The sequence below is a fragment of the Oncorhynchus kisutch genome, linkage group LG6, assembly GCF_002021735.2.
Source record: "Oncorhynchus kisutch isolate 150728-3 linkage group LG6, Okis_V2, whole genome shotgun sequence".
In the NCBI taxonomy this organism is placed as follows: domain Eukaryota; kingdom Metazoa; phylum Chordata; class Actinopteri; order Salmoniformes; family Salmonidae; genus Oncorhynchus; species Oncorhynchus kisutch.
The window spans coordinates 62,397,125-62,419,400 of record NC_034179.2 but is presented as its reverse complement, the minus strand read 5'-3'; the positions used below and the strand labels follow the sequence as shown (position 1 = coordinate 62,419,400).

The following is a 22,276-nucleotide window of genomic DNA, read 5'->3' as shown; positions in this document are numbered from 1 at the left end:
GCTGCCATAACAGCCTTCACTATTCTGGGAAGGCTTTCCACTAGATGTTGGAACATTGCTGTGGGGACTTGCTTCCATTCAGCCACAAGAGCATTAGTGAGGTCGAGCACTGATGCTGGCCGATTATGCCTGGGTTGCAGTTGGCGTTCCAATTCATCCCAAAGGTGTTCGATGGGGTTGAGGTCAGGGCTCTCTGCAGGCCAGTCAAGTTCTTCCACAACGATCTCGACAAACCATTTCTGTATGGACCTCGCTTTGTGCACAGGGGCATTGTCATGCTGAAACAGGAAAGGGCCTTCCCCAAACAGTTGCCACACAATTAGAAGCGCAGAATCCTCTAGAATGTCACTGTGTGCTGTAGCGTTAGGATTTCCCTTCACTGAAACTAAGGGGCCTAGCCCAAACCATGAAAAACAGCCCCAGACCATGATTCCTCCTCCACCAAACTTTACAGTTGTCACTAAGCATTAGGGCAGGTAGCGTTCTCTGCCAGATGGTGAAGCGTGATTCACCACTCAAGAGAACGCGTTTCCACTGCTCCAGAGTCCAATGGGTTTACACCACTCCAGCCGACGCTTGGCATTGGCATGGTGATCTTAGGTTTGTGTGTGGCTGCTCGGCCATGAAAAACCCATTTCATGAAGCTCTAGATGAACAGTTATTGTGCTGACGTTGCTTCCAGAGGCAGTTTGGAACTCCGTAGTGAGTTGAAGACAGATGATTTTTACGTGCTGTGCTCTTCAGCACTATGAGGTCCCATTCTGTGAGCTTGTGTGGCCTACCACTTGCTCCTAGACGTTTCCACTTCACAATATCAGCACTTACAGTTGACCGGGGCAGCTCTAGCAGGGCAAAAATTTCACGAACTGACTTGTTGGAAAGGTGTCATCCTATGATGGTTCCACGTTGAAAGTCACTGAGCTCTTCAGTAAGGCCATTCTACTGCCAATGTTTGTCTATGGAGATTGCATGACTGTGTGCTCAATTTTATACACCTGTCAGCAATGGCTGTGGCTTAAACAGCCAAATCCACTCATTTGAAGGGGTGTCCACATACTAAGATAGATAGATAGATAGATAGGATAGGATAGACAGCATGACCACAGGCAGTAGAAGACAGATTGACAGCCAGATGCAGTGTGATAGCTATTCAGTCAGCGACCGTACTGTACAGATCTGTGAAAATGTGCATTAAAGCTGAAGAAAAAAGAAAAAAAACAGAGCCTAAACCTGGTGGGTTGAAATAGAGTACGTGTAAAAGTGCCCATGTGTCGAAAAGCGATATGGTTCATGATAGAGTAATAATATATGCCATTTAGCAGATGTTTTTATCCAAAGCGACATGCCGTCATGTGTGCATTCATTTTGCGTATGGGTGGTGGAACCCACTATACTGGCGATGCAAGCCGCCGAGCTCAACCATCCGAGCTACAATGGACCACTATTGATATCTACTGATATTGTATTGATATGTACCAAACTCTGGCAATAATACCTACATGTTATTTTACAACCCCAGCGTCCCAAACGGGAATGGAAAGCACCGCAGCACATTTAGATGTACAGTAGTAGACGTGGGGTGCCAATGGAATTGAATACAGCATGTGGGAACTGGGCCAACAAAATATCAATCCATTGATATTTCACTCATGCCATAATGTGGCATAGCCCAGTTCATATAGGAAGGTTTGGAGAGTGAGACAGCTCAAAACAGCATGTGGATATTGTGGGTGGGGTCTGTGACTGTCAGTCAAAATGATTGGTTATGAGGAATATGAGGAGGGGGAGGGGTTAGGGGAGAGGAGAAGGAGGTAGGGAACTACCTGGTGTTTCCGTAGTGTGTGTGTGTGTGTGTGTGTGTGTGTGTGTGTGTGTGTGTGTGTGTGTGTGTGTGTGTGTGTGTGTGTGTGTGTGTGTGTGTGTGTGTGTGGGAATTGGAAGCCAAATTCCTCCAAGAGCTACACTTGATTACGTTTGCCTGGTACGATGGAACCAATAGAATAGTTCCAAAAGCAAACCCAAAGCTGAATCAAACGCACCTCAAATACTGTTGAGTTTAATTAAAGTATTTGACCTAAGGTACTTGAACCAGCTCTGAAGTGTATAGTTCTGTACGTGTGTGTGTGTGTTTGTGTGTGTGTGTGTGTGTGTATGTGCCACATGTATATGGGAGTGTCATGAGCACACAGTGAGTGTTGAGCTGCTGAGTGTCGAGCTACTGAACCCTTGAGTATGGCGGAGCGCTGCCCCTGACTCTGACCCCGGCTCTGACCCCGGCCCTGACCCTGAGCCTGACCCGGGCGTACCTTTCCTCACGTTGCCGTCTGTAGCACGGAACTCTCCGGTACTGAGGAGGAAGCAGGCGCGGTCATGGGGATAGCGCTCACGGCTGCCGCCGGTGCCCAGACCCCCAGCAGCAGGACTCCTCTCCTCCCCAAGCACCATGTCTATGGTGGGGCAGTCCTCGTTAGCCAGGGCTGCATTGGCTGCGTCGCCATTCTGCTTGGAATCTGGAGGGGAGAGGGGTAGGCGGTAGGGGGAAGAAGAGAGGGGAGAGAGGGGAAGGAGGAGAAAGATAGGGGAGGGATGGATCGGAGGGAGGGGGAAGACAAGGAGGCATGTAAGAAGAGGTAAGGAGAGTCGACAGAGAAGGGTGAGGAGGTGGGAGAGGGGGAGAAATAAGTACGGTGGAAGAAAGAGAAGGTGGATAGGTGGGGTGTAAGGGGGGAAGGAGAAGGGTGGGAGAGAGAAAAAGGAGAGGTAAAAGGATGGAGAGGAAATATGTGGAGGGTAAGAGAGAGAGATGAAGTGAAGAGGAGGTAGGAGGAGGAGAAGTGGAGGAGGTAGAATGTGTAAGAAGGGGGGATAAATGGAGAGGCGAGAAGGCAGAGAAAGAAACAAGTAGCAGGAAAAGGGGGGATGGGGAAAGGTGTGGCAGTTAGGTTTAAGGTGAGATAATAAGAACAAGGAGGTAGAGAAGGACAGGAAGAAGAAGGAGACAGAGAGCAGGGCGATGTGTGAGAACGAGAGAGGGGGAGGAAGATGAATAGAAGAGGAGAGGATGAGATTGTTAAAAGCGAGAGTGCGGGTTGTACATGGTGAAGACAGTGAGGCGAGAAGAAGGAAAGGAGGCAAAGGGGGGGGAGAAAAGAACATTAGTGTCCTGTGATGTGACCAAAACACTGCAGTGGAGGAGAGGAGGCAGGAGCCCAGCCTCACCAGGTCCACACACACACACACGCACACACTGAGCTGAGCATCATTACATTAACACACACACTGCAAAAGAGAGAGGGCGGGACAGCGAGAGAAAGAGAGAAAGGGGAGGAAGAGAGAGGGAGGGGGAACAGAGATACTATAGAGTGTCGATATGCACATACATGCGCACTCGTACGCACACACACACACACACAGTACACGCACACACAGTAAACACACACGCAGTACACACACACACACACACACACACACACACACACACACACACACACACTCACGGTGAGATGCTGCGGGGTAACTTGTGCTTATAGCTTCCGACACAGCTGTCAAATCTAATTTGACGTGAGTTACTGCTCAACAATTTACAGAAATAACCCAGAGGGCCAAACCTCACAACGACACACAGAGAGACAGCGAGGGGGGGGATTGTAGGGGGCAGAGAGACTGAGAGAAAGGAACAGAGATTGCAGAGAGTAAAGAGAGCAGGAGAGAGAGGGAGTGTGAGAGAAAGAGAGAGAGACATTCAGTAAATGGCATATTACAGAGAGAGTGAAAGTGGTAAGAGAGGGAGAGAGGTGTGTGTATATGTGAGCGTGTACAGTATATGTCATTGAGCGTGTGTGTGTGAGCGTGCGTGCGTGCAGATGTCTGTGAGCATGTGTGTGTGTGTGTGTGTGTGTGTGTGTGTGTTCAAACAGGCGCATAACACGATGCTGTAGCAACACCTGGTAGTGGAGCCAGGGGGCGTCGGAACATTAAGAGGTCAAAGATTCATTAAAGTAAGAGGCTTCGTGAAGATCACTCACTCTACCAACTACAAAACCGAAGTACGAAGATCACTATACAGTCTGTCCCTCCTTACCTCTTTGTACCTCCCTCCCTCTTTGCCCCCTCTTCACCACCTTCTCTCCCCTTGACTACCACTTCTTACCTTCCTCCATCTCATGTCCAAATAGCTACACAGTTTGAACACTGTGATATTCTGGATGAATCTGTAAATATCTGTTTAATTTACCTGTTTATACCTGCATTATTTATCAAAAGGACACAGCCACGCGCCAGTTGACAGCATATTAGAAAAAAGAAAAGGCCATCTTTAATCTTCCTTGATGCCGTTGTTTTTGAGTGCGGGTTTAGTACTTCTGACTCCAAACAATACTAAAGCAACAGGTCAGGCTATATTGTTCATTGTAAATATGCTATTGGCACTGACCCCTGGAACGGACCCTGTATATAGCTTACTTACTTTCTCGTGTTCTCGTTTCTATTCGTTCATCTTCAGCTGTTGTCGAACACACATGGGTGTGAAAAGACAATTCTCTCTCTGTGTGCAGAGAATTCTACTCAGAGAAAAAAAAGCCAAAATCACTGTGACATCAGGCATTTCATGTATAATGGATTTTTGAAATTTCACAAAGTATAAAAAAAACAGATTTTTTTCCCCACATAATCAAAAAGACCTACTATTTAGGACGTCCTTAGACTTCAGACTGGTTTCCCAGACACAGATTAAGCTTAGTCCTAGACTATTTGTTTTTATTGAACCTTTATTTAACCAGGTCAGAACCATTGAGGTAAAAAAAACTATTTTGCGAGGGCGACCTGACAAGAAGGCAAAACAGGGAAATAGCAGTGTGTACATAGAATATTGCAGAAAAATACTAAATAAACACAAAAAAGAGTCACAAGTTAAAGATACAATTGAAGATTAGAAACAACTGCAGTTGTCACAAACAGTGTGGTCGATCAGAGCCTTAAAAACAGGCAAGGACACTAACTTCCCTAACTTGAATGTCTTTGGAAGCATGTTCCAGGATGAAGGGGCATTATAGGAAAAATATCTGTTTCCCCATCTCAGTTCTAGCCTTAGGAACAGACAGACAGCAGTGACAGTGAACGACGACTGTATTGAGTGACTGACCTGGTCAGTAAGGAACAGAGATACAAAGGGAGTTGTCCCATCAATGCTTTGTACACAAAAGTGTAGCAGTGCTTTAGCCTCCTGGTGGAGAGAGTGGTCCATTGCACCAAAGCATACAGATCACATTGAGTGATCCAGCATTTGCACTAAACCTTAAAGCACCATGATACACTGTGTCCAGATTTGACGGTACTTGCTGAGGTCCGCATATAGACAATGTCACCATAATCCAGCACTGATTAAAAACAGTGCTTTGAACAAGACCCTTTCGAAATAACGGCAGTGGTTAGAGAGTTGGGCCGGTAACCGAAAGGTTGCTGAGTCGAATCCCCGAGCTGACAAGGTACAAGTCGTTCTGAACAAGGCAGTTAACTCATTGTTCACCAGTAGGCCGTCATTGTAAATAAGAATTTGTTCTTAACTGACTTGCCTAGTTAAATAAAGGTTACATTTAAAAATATATATATATATAATTATACTCTGCTCAAAAAAATAAAGGGAACACTTAAACAACACAATGTAACTCCAAGTCAATCACACTTCTGTGAAATCAAACTGTCCACTTAGGAAGCAACACTGATTGACAATACATGTCACATGCTGTTGTGCAAATGGAATAGACAACAGGTGGAAATTATAGGCAATTAGCAAGACACCTCCAATAAAGGAGTGGTTCTGCAGGTGGTGACCACAGACCACTTCTCAGTTCCTATGCTTCCTGGCTCACTTTTGAATGCTGGCGGTGCTTTCACTCTAGTGGTAGCATGAGACGGAGTCTACAACCCACACAAGTGGCTCAGGTAGTGCAGCTCATCCAGGATAGAACATCAATGCGAGCTGTGGCAAGAAGGTTTGCTGTGTCTGTCAGCGTAGTGTCCAGAGCATGGAGGCGCTACCAGGAGACAGGCCAGTACATCAGGAGACGTGAAGGAGGCCGTAGGAGGGCAACAACCCAGCAGCAGGACCGCTACCTCCGCCTTTGTGCAAGGAGGAGCACTGCCAGAGCCCTGCAAAATGACCTCCAGCAGGCCACAAATGTGCATGTGTCTGCTCTTACGGTCAGAAACAGACTCCATGAGGGTGGTATGAGGGCCCGATGTCCACAGGTGGGGGTTGTGCTTACAGCCCAACACCGTGCAGGACGTTTGGCATTTGCCAGAGAACACCAAGATTGGCAAATTCGCCACTGGCGCCCTGTGCTCTTCACAGATTCACACTGAGCACATGTGACAGTCGTGACAGTCTGGAGACGCTGGACCTCATATGGCTGGAGTGTGTCAGCAGTTCCTGCAAGAGGAAGGCATTGATGCTATGGACTGGCCCGCCCGTTCCCCAGACCTGAATCCAATTGAGCACATCTGGGACATCATGTCTCGCTCCGTCTACCAACAGACTGCACCACAGACTGTCCAGGAGTTGGCGGATGCTTTAGTCCAGGTCTGGGAGGAGATCCCTCAGGAGACCATCCGCCACCTCATCAGGAGCATGCCCAGGCGTTGTAGGGAGGTCATACAGGCACGTGGACGCCACACACACTACTGAGCCTCATTTTGACTTGTTTTAAGGACATTACATCAACGTTGGATCAGCCTGTAGTGTGGTTTTCCACTTTAATTTTGAGTGTGACTCCAAATCCAGACCTCCATGGGTTGATAAATTTGATGATACATTTGTGTGATTTTTGTTGTCAGCACATTCAACTATGTAAAGAAAAAAGTAATTAATAAAAATATTTCATTCAGATCTATGATGTGTTATTTTAGTGTTCCCTTTATTTTTTTGAGCAGTGTATATATAAAAGAGCGGGAGAGAGTTCATTGAAGTTGGAAGTTCACATACACCTTAGCCAAATACATTTAAACTCAGTTTTTCACAATTCCTGACATTTAATCCTAGTAAAGATTCCCTGTCTTAGGTCAGTTAGGATCACCACTTTATTTTAAGAATGTGAAATGTCAGAATAATAGAGTGATTTATTTAAGCTTTTATTTCTTTCATCACATTCCCAGTGGGTCAGAAGTTTGCATACACTCATTTGGTAGCATTGCCTTTAAATTGTTGAACTCGGGTTAAACGTTTTGGGTATCCTTCCACAAGCTTCCCACAATATGTTAGGTCAATTTTGGCCAATTCCTCCTGACAGAGCTAGTGTAACTGAGTCAGGTTTATTGGCCTCCTTGCTCACACAAGTTTTTTCAATTCTGCCCACAAATGTTCTATAGGATTGAGGTCAGGGCTTTGTGATGGCCACTCCAATACCTTGACTTTGTTGTCCTTAAGCCATTTTGCCACAACTTTGGAAGTATACTTGGGGTCATTGTCCATTTGGAAGACCCATTTGCGACCAAGATCTAACTTCCTGACTGATGTCTTGAGATGTTGCTTCAATATAGCCACGTAATTTTCCTCCCTCAAGATGCCATCTGTTTTGTAAAGTGCACCAGTCCCTCCTGCAGCAAAGCACAGGATGGTGTTGGGATGGTGTTCTTCGGCTTGCAAGCCTCCTCCTTTTTCCTCCAAACATAACGATGGTCATTACGGCCAAACAGTTCTATTTTTGTTTCATCAGACCAGAGGACATTTCTCAAAGTACAATCTTTGTCCCCATGTGCAGTTGCAAACCGTAGTCTGGCTTTTTTATGGCGGTTTTGGAGCAGAGGCTTCTTCCTTGCTGAGCGGCCTTTCAGGTTGTCGATATAGGACTTGTTTCACTGTGGATATAGATACTTTTATACCTGTTTTCTCCAGCATCTTCACAAGATCCTTTGCTGTTGTTCTGGGATTCATTTGCATTTTTCGCACTAAAGTACGTTCATCTCTAGGAGACAGAACACGTCTCCTTCCTGAGCGGTATGGTGGCTGCGTGGTCTCATGGTGTTTATACTTGCATACTATTGTTTGTACAGATGAACGTGGCACCTTCAGGCGTTCAGAAATTGCTCTCAAGGATGAACTAGACTTGTGGAGGTCTACAGTCTTAACTGATTTCTTTTGATTTTCCCATGATGTCAAGCAAAAAAGCACTGAGTTTGAAGGTAGGCCTTGAAATACATCCACAGGTACACTTCCATTTGACTCAAATTATGTCAATTAGCCTATCAGAAGCTTCTAAAGCCATGACATAATTTTCTGGAATTTTCCAAGCTGTTTAAAGGCACAGTCAACATAGTGTATGTAAACTTCTGACCTACTGGAATTGTAATACAGTGAATTATAAGTTAAATAATCTGTCTGTAAACAATTGTTGGAAAATTACTTGTGTCATGCGCAAAGTAATGTCCTAACCGACTTGCCAAAACTATAGTTTGTTAACAAGAAATTTGTGGAGTGCTTGAACAATGAGCTTCAATGACTCCAACCTAAGTGTATGTAAACTTTCGACTTCAACTGTATATACAGTGCCTTGCGAAAGTATTCGGCCCCCTTGAACTTTGCGACCTTTTGCCACATTTCAGGCTTCAAACATAAAGATATAAAACTGTATTTTTTTGTGAAGAATCAACAGCAAGTGGGACACAATCATGAAGTGTAATGACATTTATTGGATATTTCAAACTTTTTTAACAAATCAAAAACTAAAAAATTGGGCGTGCAAAATTATTCAGCCGCCTTAAGTTAATACTTTGTAGCGCCACCTTTTGCTGTGATTACAGCTGTAAGTCGCTTGGGGTATGTCTCTATCAGTTTTGCACATCGAGAGACCAACATTTTTTCCCATTCCTCCTTGCAAAACAGCTCGAGCTCAGTGAGGTTGGATGGAGAGCATTTGTGAACAGCAGTTTTCAGTTCTTTCCACAGATTCTCGATTGGATTCAGGTCTGGACTTTGACTTGGCCATTCTAACACCTGGATATGTTTATTTTTGAACCATTCCATTGTAGATTTTGCTTTATGTTTTGGATCATTGTCTTGTTGGAAGACAAATCTCCGTCCCAGTCTCAGGTCTTTTGCAGACTCCATCAGGTTTTCTTCCAGAATGGTCCTGTATTTGGCTCCATCCATCTTCCCATCAATTTTAACCATCTTCCTAGTCCCTGCTGAAGAAAAGCAGGCCCAAACCATGATGCTGCCACCACCATGTTTGACAGTGGGGATGTTGTGTTCAGGGTGATGTGCTGTGTTGCTTTTACGCCAAACATAACGTTTTGCATTGTTGCCAAAAAGTTCAATTTTGGTTTCATCTGACCAGAGCACCTTCTTCCACATGTTTGGTGTGTCTCCCAGGTGGCTTGTGGCAAGCTTTAAACAACACTTTTTATGGATATCTTTAAGAAATGGCTTTCTTCTTGCCACTCTTCCATAAAGGCCAGATTTGTGCAATATACGACTGATTGTTGTCCAATGGACAGAGTCTCCCACCTCAGCTGTAGATCTCTGCAGTTCATCCAGAGTGATCATGGGCCTCTTGGCTGCATCTCTGATCAGTCTTCCCCTTGTATGAGCTGAAAGTTTAGAGGGACGGCCAGGTCTTGGTAGATTTGCAGTGGTCTGATACTCCTTCCATTTCAATATTATCGCTTGCACAGTGCTCCTTGGGATGTTTAAAGCTTGGGAAATCTTTCTGTATCCAAATCCGGCTTTAAACTTCTTCACAACAGTATCTCGGACCTGCCTGGTGTGTTCCTTGTTCTTCATGATGCTCTCTGCGCTTTTAACGGACCTCTGAGACTATCACAGTGCAGGTGCATTTATACGGAGACATGATTACACACAGGTGGATTGTATTTATCATCATTAGTCATTTAGGTCAACATTGGATCATTCAGAGATCCTCACTGAACTTCTGGAGAGAGTTTGCTGCACTGAAAGTAAAGGGGCTGAATAATTTTGCACGCCCAATTTTTCAGTTTTTGATTTGTTAAAAAAGTTTGAAATATCCAATAAATGTCGTTCCACTTCATGATTGTGTCCCACTTGTTGTTGATTCTTCACAAAAAAAGACAGTTTTATATCTTTATGTTTGAAGCCTGAAATGTGGCAAAAGGTCGCAAAGTTCAAGGGGGCCGAATACTTTCGCAAGGCACTGTATATATATATATATATATATATATATATATATATATATATATATAAAAATAAAACATTGAGCAAGATTTGTTCCTAAAATAGAAACCCAACTTCAGTTTCTTGGTCAAGTTATCAATGTGTTCTCAGCTTTCATCTAACCAGATCCATAGGTACTTATAGGAGTTGCCCCTACCAATTTACTGGCCTTTTATAGTTCAAATCTGCAAGCGACTCCATCTGTTAACTTTCAGGGAAGAGAAAACCATACATTTAGTTTTCTACGCATTAAGCACAAGTTTCAATTGGAAAAGCTGCCTTTGAAAAACATCAAAAGCCAACTGTAAGTCCTGAAAAGCCTTCTCAATATTAGATGCGCTAGGATAAATAATTGTGTCATCAGCATACAGATGGAGAGTTGCAGAGTCAACAGAGTCTTCCCTATCTACAAGTCTATGCTAGGTAAAGCTCCGCCTTATCTCAGCTCACTGGTCACGATGGCAACACCCATCCGTAGCACGCGCTCCAGCAGGTGTATCTCACTGATCATCCCTAAAGCCAACACCTCATTTGGCCGCCTTTCGTTCCAGTACTCTGCTGCCTGTGACTGGAACGAATTGCAAAAATCGCTGAAGTTGGAGACTTTTATCTCCCTCACCAACTTCAAACATCAGCTATCTGAGCAGCTAACCGATCGCTGCAGCTGTACATAGTCTATTGGTAAATAGCCCACCCTTTTCACCTACCTCATCCCCGTACTGTTTCTATTTATTTACTTTTCTGCTCTTCTGCACACCAATATCTCTACCTGTACATGACCATCTGATCTTTTATCACTCCAGTGTTAATCTGCAAAATTGTAATTATTTGCCTACCTCCTCATGCCTTTTGCACACATTGTATATAGACCCCCCCTTCGTTTTCTACTGTGTTATTGACTTGTTAATTGTTTACTCCATGTGTAACTCTTTGTTGTATGCTCACACTGCTATGCTTTATCTTGGCCAGGTCGCAGTTGCAAATGAGAACTTGTTCTCAACAGTGGGGCAAAAAGTATTTAGTCAGCCAACAATTGTGCAAATTCTCCCACTTAAAAAGATGAGAGAGGCCTGTAATTTTCATCATAGGTACACTTCAACTATGACAGACAAAATGAGAAGAAAAAAAATCCAGAAAATCACATTGTAGGATTTTTTATGAATTTATTTGCAAATTATGGTGGAAAATAAGTATTTGGTCACCTACAAACAAGCAAGATTTCTGGCTCTCACAGACCTGTAACTTCTTCTTTAAGAGGCTCCTCTGTCCTCCACTCGTTACCTGTATTAATAACACCTGTTTGAACTTGTTATCAGTATAAAAGACACCTGTCCACAACCTCAAACAGTCACACTCCAGACTCCACTATGGCCAAGACCAAAGAGCTGTCAAAGGACACCAGAAACAAAATTGTAGACCTGCACCAGGCTGGAAAGACTGAATCTGCAATAGGTAAGCAGCTTGGTTTGAAGAAATCAACTGTGGGAGCAATTATTAGGAAATGGAAGACATACAAGACCACTAATAATCTCCCTCGATCTGGGGCTCCATGCAAGATCTCACCCCCGTGGGGTCAAAATGGTGAGCAAAAATCCCAGAACCACACGGAGGGACCTAGTGAATGACCTGCAGAGAGCTGGGACCAAAGTAACAAAGCCTACCATCAGTAACACTACGCCGCCAGGGACTCAAATCCTGCAGTGCCAGACGTGTCCCCCTGCTTAAGCCAGTACATGGCCAGGCCCGTCTGAAGTTTGCTAGATAGCATTTGGATGATCCAGAAGAAGATTGGGAGAATGTCATATGGTCAGATCAAACCAAAATATAACTTTTTGGTAAAAACTGGAGGACAAAGAATGCTGAGTTGCATCCAAAGAACACCATACCTACTGTGAAGCATGGGGGTGGACACATCATGCTTTGGGGCTGTTTTTCTGCAAAGGGACCAGGACGACTGATCCGTGTAAAGGAAAGAATGAATGGGGCCATGTATCGTGAGATTTTGAGTGAAAACCTCCTTCCATCAGCAAGGGCATTGAAGATGAAACGTTGCTGGGAAACGTTGCTGGGTCTTTCAGCATGACAATGATCCCAAACACACCGCCCGGGCAACGAAGGAGTGGCTTCGTAAGAAGCATTTCAAGGTCCTGGAGTGGCCTAGCCAGTCTCCAGATCTCAACCCCAAAGAAAATCTTTGGAGGGAGTTGAAAGTCCGTGTTGCCCAGCAACAGCCCCAAAACATCACTGCTCTAGAGGAGATCTGTATGGAGGAATGGGCCAAAATACCAGCAACAGTATGTGAAAACCTTGTGAAGACTTACAGAAAACGTTTGACCTCTGTCATTGCCAACAAAGTGTATATACCAAAGTATTGAGATAAACTTTTGTTATTGACCAAATACTTATTTTCCACCATAATTTGCAAATAAATTAATAAAAAATCCTACAATGTGATATTCTGGATTTTTTTTCTCATTTTGTCTGTCATAATTGAAGTGTACATATGATGAAAATTACAGGCCTCATCTTTTTAAGTGGGAGAACTTGCACAATTGGTGGCTGACTAAATACTTTTTTGCCCCACTGTATATACCTTGTAATGAAAAGGATCAGACCTAAAATTGAGCCCTGGGGAACACCCTCCTGAGCTACACACTGTGTTCTGTCTGAAAGGTAGTTCTGGAACCAATCCAATGAATCAACACTTAAACCAACCTTTTTTAGTCTATACAGGGCATGGTCAACAGTGTCCAAGGCCTTTGATAAGTCAATCAAAAAGTGAAAAGGCAGTGATTTGTCTTGTCCTGAGCATCTAGAATATCACGGACAACCTTAATTACTGCAATAATTGTACTATGCTTGGCTCTAAAAACCTGACTGGAATTGAGATAAAACTGAGTTATTGTAAAGAAAGTCTTTCAACTGCGAGTTCACCAGGTTTTCCAAAACATTTGCCAGTGCAGACAGTTTAGATATGAGACAATTGTGATTCAACAGGGATAACCCCCTCCACCCTTATGTAAAGGCATGACGCAGGCTGCTTTCCAGACGTAAGCTGCAGGAATGACTGCTCACAGAACTGCGTAAAATGTAGTTGGACTATGAACTCGAGGGGGCACTTTTTGGTGTCTATAACGCAAGCAACTGCACACCGATCACTTAAATCATTATGGAAAATACCAACGGCCGAGTATTTATGGGGATTGTTAATAACATCAATAAGTGTTGAGTTAAGAGATGTCTTTTGGACTGAGTCTTGTGACTGCATTTATAATGTGAGTAAAATGCAGTATATTGCACAGTTTGGAGATAACCAGTCCCAGTTTATAGGACCATATCATTTCCTCCCCAACCACGCATCAGTTCAGCCAGAGAATCCAGGGATTCTACTTTTGCAGGTGGAGGTATACGACATCCCATTATATCTTAAGTTCACAGCTTTCGATAACTGCAGTTTCAATGCTAAAAACTCAAACTGTTTTGGTTTAGATAAAGACCTTAGCTCAGTAGCCACATATCTGTCTAATATAGATGGCTATACGTCCTCCCCCTTACTTCGCCAGTCCCAGCGATAAACATCATAACCATCCAAGCCTCGAGACTGATTTGGAACCGATTTCTTAAGCCAGGTCTCGGACAGAACAAAGACATCTGGGTCAGCAGTGTGAACCTAGACTTTTGTCATGCCAATTTCTGGCATTAGGCTCCTCACATTAATGTGCATCAGTCCCAACCCTGATCTAGTTTTAAAATCATTTGGAGTGGGAAGGTCATCCATAGCCAATGGGCCTGGGCCTAGGGGGAATGTTTCCTGATCCATAGCCAATGGGCCTGGGTTTAGGTGAATGTTTCCTGATCCAGTCAATGGGCCTGGGTGAATGTTTCCTGATCCATAGCCAATGGGCCTGGGTTTGGGTGAATATTTCCTGATCCAGTCAATGGGCCTGGGTGAATGTTTCCTGATCCATAGCCAATGGGCCTGGGTTTGGGTGAATATTTCCTGATCCAGTCAATGGGCCTGGGTGAATGTTTCCTGATCCATAGCCAATGGGCCTGGGTTTGGATGAATATTTCCTGACACCTAAAGCAGACAAATAATAAAACACCGTGATGTGTTTCTTCCTCAAATCTCTCTGCACTTTGATGATTTCAAATCATCCAAACTACAGTCATCTGATACAACAAACACCGTTTTCAGCCAGACCAAACCCTGTAGATGGAAATGTTTTATGAGCATGTCACAGTAGGAGTCAAATGGTAACACAATGGGATCCCTCTGAAAGATAAAAGCTGCTATAACATCAGTTACAGTAGAGTCTAGCGGTATCTCTGGGTGAGGGAGATGAGATTGCACAGTCTGAATGATCAAAAACAATAAGCCATAACCCATGTACGCAGCAATTAAAACCATTTGTACAAAAATACCCATTTTAACCACTGAATCCAACAGTTCACCACCACAAAAAGAAAACTTAAAATATGCTGAGTCAGTCTTTTGAATCCTTAAAGGCCCTAAAAAATGCTGTAGCCTACACGTCTAGTAGCGTTAGAAACCAAGTGGGTGCCCGAGCGTTCGTGCCTTGGTTACTGTGACGACCCTTCCACTCTGTCTGCCGTATCCTTTCTCTTTGCTCTGGTTTTCTTTATTAGGATGTCGGTGGGCGGAGCCGGGAGGGTCGTCAGCGAAATGGGACACACCTGGGCCCGGGTGTGTCCCGGGATAAATACACCTCTTCCCCAATCATTGAAGAGGCTCTCTCCATGCAGACACACTGTTTGATTTTGGTTGTGGCGTTTTTGTGTCCGGCTTGCTTTGGCATCTTTCCAACACTCCTCGTGCTCACATCTATACACGAGACCACTCACTTACACTACTGACTATACATACACCATTGTTTATTTGCATATACAGTTGAAGTCGGACGTTTACATACACTTAGGTTGGAGTCATTAAAACTTGTTTTTCAACCACTCCACAAATTTCTTGTTAACAAACTATAGTTTTGGCAAGTCGGTTAGGACATCTACTTTGTGCATGACACAAGTCATTTTTCCCAAATATTTTTTGACAGATTATTTCACTTATAATTCACTGTAATTCCAGTGGGTCAGAAGTTTACATACACTAAGTTGACTGTGCCTTTAAACAGCTTAGAAATTTTCTGAAAATGATGTCATGGCTTTAGAAGCTTCTGATAGGCTAATTGACATCATTTGAGTCAATTTGAGGTGTACCTGTGGATGTATTTCAAGGCCTACCTTCAAACTCAGTGCTTCTTTGCTTGACATCATGGGAAAATCAAAAGAAATCAGCCAAGATGGTATGATGGCGCCGGAGGAGATGGTCGCCGTTTTACGGTCTCCTAACCAATTGTGCTATTATGTGGGGGGGTTTTCGCGATAGTTGTAAATGATTTTGTACATAATGTTTCTGCAACCGTATCTTACAGCAGAAAAGAGCTTCTGGATATCAGGACAGCGATCACTCACCTCGGATTAGACAAAGATTTCTTCAACAACAACAACAACAACAACAGCAGCAAGCAGGACTCACACGATATTCTCCAAACACCCCACAGGGCAGACAACACAATTATTCGCAAAAGGAAGCGACGCAGAGGAAGAAGAGCCGGATGCCTCGTCCGGACCTGCAGAAGACAACTAGGAAAGCTGCCGTTACCGTCAATATTACTCGCCAACGTGCAATCATTGGAGAATAAACTAGACGAGGTACGATCACAAATATCCTACCAACGGGACATAAAAAACTAATATCCTATGTTTCACGGAATCGTGGCTGAATGACGACATGGATATTCAGCTAGCAGGATACACGCTGTACCGGCAGGATAGAGCAGCACACTCCGGTAAGACGAGGGGGGGGGGGGGCAGTCTATGCATATTTGTAAACAACAGCTGGTGCATGAAATCTAAGGAAGTCTCTAGATTTTGCTCGCCTGAAGTTGAGTATATTGTAATAAACTGCAGGCCACACTACTTGCCTAAAGAGTTCTCAGCTATACATTTCGTGGCTGTTTATTTACCACCACAGACAGATGCTGGCACTAAGACCGCACTCAGTCAGCTGTATAATGAAATAAGCAAACAGGAAACCACTCACCCAGAGGCGGCGCTCCTAGTGGCCGGAGACTTTAATGCAGGGAAACTTAAATCAGTTCTACCAAATCTCTATCAACATGTTAAATGTGCAACTAGAGGGAAAAAAATTCGAGATCACCTGTACTCCACACACAGAGACGCGTACAAATCTCTCCCTCGCCCTCCATTTGGTAAATCCGACCACAACTCTATTCTCCTGATTCCTGCTTACAAGCAAAAATTAAAGCAGGGAGCACCAGTGACTCGGTCTATAAAAAAAAATGGTCAGAAGAAGCAGATGCTAAACTACAGGACTGCTTTGCAATCACAGACTGGAACATGTTCCGGGATTCTTCTGATGACATTGAGGAATACACCACATCAGTCACTGGCTTTATCAATAAGTGCATTGATGACGTCGTCCCCACAGTGACTGTACGTACATACCCCAACCAGAAGCCATGGATTACAGGCAACATTCGCACTGAGCTAAAGGATAGAGCTGCCGCTTTCAAGGTGGGGGACTCTAACCCGGAAGCTTACAAGAAATCCCGCTATGCCCTGCGACAAACCATCAAACAGGCAAAGCGTCAATACAGGGCTAAGATTGAATCATACTACACCGGCTCCGACACTCGTCGGATGTGGCAGGGCTTGCAAACTATTACAGACCACAAAGGGAAGCACAGCCGCGAGCTGCCCAGTGACATGAGCCTACCAGATGAGCTAAATCACTTCTATGCTCGCTTCGAGGCAAGCAACAGTGAGGCATGCATGAGAGTATCAGCTGTTCCGGATGACTGTGTGATCACGCTCTCCTTTGCCGACGTGAGTAAGACCTTTAAACAGGTCAACATACACAAGGCTGCGGGGCCAGACGGATGACCAGGACGTGTGCTCCGGGCATGTGCTGACCAACTGGCAGGTGTATTCACTGACATTTTCAACATGTCCCTGATTGAGTCTGTAATACCAACATGCTTCAAGCAGACCACCATAGTCCCTGTGCACAAGAACACAAAGGCAACCAGCCTAAATTACTACAGACCTGTAGCACTCATGTCCGTAGCCATGAAGTGCTTTGAAAGGCTGGTAATGGCTCACATCAACACCATTATCCCAGAAACCCTAGACCCACTCCAATTTGCATACCGCCCAAACAGATCCACAGATCATGCAATCATGCAATCTCTATTGCACTCCACACTGCCCTTTCCCACCTGGACAAAAGGAACACCTATGTGAGAATGCAGTTCATTGACTACAGCTCAGCGTTCAACACCATAGTACCCTCAAAGCTCATCACTAAGCTAAGGATCCTGGGACTAAACACCTCCCTCTGCAACTGGATCCTGGACTTCCTGACAGGCTGCCCCCAGGTGGTGAGGGTAGGTAACAACACATCTGCCACGCTGATCCTCAACACTGGAGCTCCCCATGGGTGCGTGCTCAGTCCCCTCCTGTACTCCCTGTTCACCCACGACTGCATGGACAGGCACGACTCCAACACCATCATTAAGTTTGCTGACGACACAACAGTGGTAGGCCTGATGACCGACAACGACGAGACAGCCTATAGGGAGGAGGTCAGAGACCTGGCCGGGTGGTTCCAGAATAACAACCTATCCCTCAATGTAACCAAGACTAAGGAGATGATTGTGGACTACAGGAAAAGGAGCACCGAGCACGTCCCCATTTTCATCGACGGGGCTGTAGTGGAGCAGGTTGGGCGCTTCAAATTCCTTGGTGTCCACATCAACAACATACTAGATTGGTCCAAACACACCAAGTTGTGAAGAGGGCACGACAAATCCTATTCCCCCTCATGAAACTAAAAAGATTTGGCATGGGTCCTGAGATCCTCAAAAGGTTCTACAGCTGCAACATCGAGAGCATGTTGCATCACTGCCTGGTACGGCAATTGCTCGGCCTCCGACCGCAAGGCACTTCAGAGGGTAGTGCGTACGGCCCAGTACATCATTGGGGGAAAGCTGCCTGCCATCCAGGACCTCTACACCAGGCGGTGTCAGAGGAAGGCCCTAAAAATTGTCAAATACCCCAGCCACCCCAGTCATAGACTGTTCTCTCTACTACCGCATGGCAAGCTGTACCGGAGTGCCAAGTCTAGGACAAAAAAGGCTTCTCAAAAGTTTTTACCCCCAAGCCATAAGACTACTGAACAGGTAACCAATGGTTACCCGGACTATTTGCATTGTGTGCCTCCCCCCCAACCCCTATTTTATGCTGCTGGTACTCTCTGTTAATCTTATATGCATAGTCACTTTAACTATACATTCATGTACATACTACCTCAATTGGCCCGACCAACCAGTGCTCCCGCACATCGGCTAACCGGGCTATCTGCATTGTGTCCCACCACCCGCCAACCCCTCATTTTTGCGCTTCTGCTACTCTCTGTTCGTCATATATGCACAGTCACTTTAACATGTACATACTACATACCACCTCAATAAGCCTGACTAACAGGTGTCTGTATATAGCCTTGCTACTCTTTTTTCAAATGTCTTTCTACTGTTGTTTTATTTCTTTACTTACCCACACACACAAACACACACACCTTTTTTTTGGCACCATTGGTTAGAGCCTGTAAGTAAGCATTTCACTGTAAGGTTTACACCTGTTTTATTCGGCACACGTGACAAATAAACTTTGATTTGAAGACATCAGGAAAAAAAATCCTTGGCATTGCCAGGTGCTAAAATAGAACTTGGTTCTATTTGTCACACTTGATGCGCTGCAAGTCCTGCCTCTCCCATCTCGTCATTGGTTTTTAGGAGTATATACCCACATGGGTGATTGAAAGATGAACTGAGGTCCACACTCCAGTCCAGTTGGTGGTGGTAATGCACCTTAAAGTTGGTTGCCAACTGCCATATAAAGTCCAAAAAACAAGAAGCCTGAAGGAGGAGAGATTACTAGAAACTAACTCGGTTTACCCTTTTATCTTTGGATTAATTGTTGGAGTAGGGGACCTTGTGCATTTCAGGTAAAATAACAACCCAGGTAGCCAGGTGCACTGTGTTTCCTCCGACACATTGGTGCGGCTGACTTCTGGGTTGGATGCGCGCTGTGTTAAGAAGCAGTGCGGCTTGGTTGGATTGTGTTTCGGAGGATGCATGGCTTTCAACCTTCATCTCTCCCGAGCCCGTACAGGAGTTGTAGCCATGAGACAAGATAGTAATTACTAACAATTGGATACCACGAAATTGGGGAGAAAAGGGGGTAAAATTAAATAATTTAAAAAACAACCCAATGTTTATCCCAGCACAAATTAGCTAGCAACAGCAAGCTTAATGCTTTTCAAATTAATATAGTGTGATCAGAGTTCGTTTTGATATTTCAACCTGCGTGTCCTGATCGCATCTGTTGTGGGTGGACAAAATCAACATGCGCACGATGGCGCACGTGAGCGGTCTGGTCAGCATTTTGGAATGCTAGCTCGTTCAACAGCTGCTGCAGGAATGTGCTGACAGGGATTTCGCCCAGTGTGTGGATATGGTCAATGCGCCCAGTCGCCTTGCAGTATGCTACCGCACAGTGGGGCAGCATTGGGCCCAGTAGACGGGCCAATCACCGGTGGAGAGTCCACCCAGCAGGGATATCCTGAGCTAGGAAGCACAGCGCATCTAGACGTTATGTCACAGCGCAGATACCGACCTCTGGCTTCCACCACACAGCACAGCAAGGCAGGAAAGGAGTCAGAAGACTCCGGTAGATTGCCGGAACACAGATGGAAAACCTGACCATGGAGGAGAATCCAAGGCTAGTCGGCCCAATCAGTGTCTAGACAGTCAGTCACAGCACAGATGCATCCTCTCTCGGCTTTCATGTAGAAACCGGCAGATGTCACTGCTTGGTTAACTAGTGATTTTAACACATTGATTGCTTTGATCCTGTAGGATTTTAGATTTTGCCACTTGTTTGATGACAACTCTCTAAGTAATAAAAACTTGTAACACTTGACACAAACAAAGTGTAACACAACATGCTTAGCGACACTGCCCTGCCCGTACAAATGGAAAGTGTCGGTACCATGCCTTAGTCTAGGACTAGGCGGAAACTGACCCTACAACTTTCAAACAGACTGAGCCTAGATGGAGTAAAAGAAAGCAAAACTGCGATTGAAATGTAGATAAAGGTAACAGGAAAGAGATCAGGTTCAAAACATCTCCGCTCTTATTGTATTTGTTACATTTTGTAGCAATCTCTTCTCCTCACCAATCCTCTCTCCTGTCTCTTCTTATTTACATTTTAGTCATTTAGCAGACACTCTTTATCCAGAGCAACTTACAGTAGTGAGAAAATACTCAGTAGTGAGTATTTTCATACTTTTTTTGGTACTGGTCCCCTGTGGGAATTGAACCCACAATCCTAGCGCTGCAAGCAGCCATGTGCTACCAACTGCGCTACACGGGACTAACAACTGCGCTACACTTGTCGCCTCTCCTGGGCTGTAAGCTGTGCTGACAGAAGGAGCTCTTTCGGCTGTGTGAACTCACCAGCTGATCGGGACTGGCATGTACACACACACACGCACACACACACACACACACACACACACACACACACACACACACACACACACACACACACACACACACACACACACACCTATGTATTACTAGTGTGGGTGGATGGCTAGTGCAAGAGGGAAATAGGCCTATATGATGTGCAAATGTATGTAAGTGTGTGTGAGTGCAGTGTTTCCCCATATTCTTTTAGCAGCAGTGGCCCACCACTGCTACAGTTTTGCCACCGCTACAAAAAATATGATGTAATATTTTATATATATATATATTTCTGCCAAGATGCGCTTTTAAATGTATAGTCATTGGCTCAATGATTGAAAGTCTATGGTGTGTGTGTGTGTGTGTGTGTGTGTGTGTGTGTGTGTGCGCGCGCAAGAGCGTGTTTTTGGGATAGGTATTTGAAGGTAATGTCTGTATTCGAGTACTCTCATGAAAACAAATGTACAGAATTGGCATGTTTGCGTTAAACATGGCTGAAGGCGAAAAAAGCTTGTGGTATGCCATCGGTTGTTCCAAATACTGCTTGTTCTGATACACAACTTTAACATTCACTGCCCTTGACATACTCACATCTGACAGACATGCTGTCAGCGCTTTTAAATGTAACCTGCTAAATAGTTGCATTTGAACATTTTGAGTACTCAATATTTAATGGAGGCCAAACACCGATTCCAGTACTTGAGTACTTGTGTGTGTGTACATGCGTGTGTGTGTCTCGCTCTGAGTAGCCTACATGTGTAAATTGAGGGGCCCTCTCTAATGCCATTTTACATGCTTCTCAACTTCTCTCTTGTCATAACTAATCCTTCTCTCAATCCACCCCCCCAACCCTCCACCCATCACCCGCTCTCCTCTTCAAGTTTAATTGCTTTTCTGTCCACTGTCAAACAGCGTTTTGACAGGCCAATCTTCCCAACCAAATATTTATAAATGTTAAAGCCGACGTGTTGAGAGCTCCCCAGCAGAGAGAGAAGGATGAGGGTGGAGGGGTGGCTGGGGGGGGGGTTAGATTATGGGATCACCCTGCTCTATACAGAGTTACAGTGTCTATCTGACTTCATCAGCGTGTGTGTGTGTGTGTGTGTGTGTGTGTGTGTGTGTGTGTGTGTGTGTGTGTGTGTGTGTGTGTGTGTGTGTGTGTGGCCTCAGCTTCCCTATTTAACATGGTTACAGATCCACTTCATTTCTCCCCACACTCTCTAATCGGGTTAACTCTACATACTGGAGAGGGATGGAAACACACACACACACACCACATACCCACACATGCGGTCATGGTAGAAAGGGAGGATTGTGATGGTTGGGAACCATAATCTGACAGAGTGCTATTTAAGACTGTTCCAGTATCTTAACTACAGTACAGTGATTCAGACATGGGGTATATGTTGTGATACATTGGGTTAGTTACATGTGACTCAGACGCAAGCCGAGACACCACATCATG

The 22,276-nt window shown here is 44.7% G+C and overlaps 1 protein-coding gene across 3 annotated transcripts in view; it reads right to left on the bottom strand.

Annotated features, from left to right (window-relative positions):
- Nucleotides 1–22,276, bottom strand: part of kcnc3a (potassium voltage-gated channel, Shaw-related subfamily, member 3a) — a 102,446-nt gene that overhangs the window by 36,906 nt on the left and 43,264 nt on the right. For all 3 annotated transcript variants that reach the window (XM_031827110.1, XM_031827111.1, XM_031827112.1), the window contains exon 3: nucleotides 2,307–2,510. In XM_031827110.1, coding sequence (XP_031682970.1) covers nucleotides 2,307–2,510 — 204 coding nt within the window. The remainder of the gene's footprint in view (nucleotides 1–2,306; nucleotides 2,511–22,276) is intronic.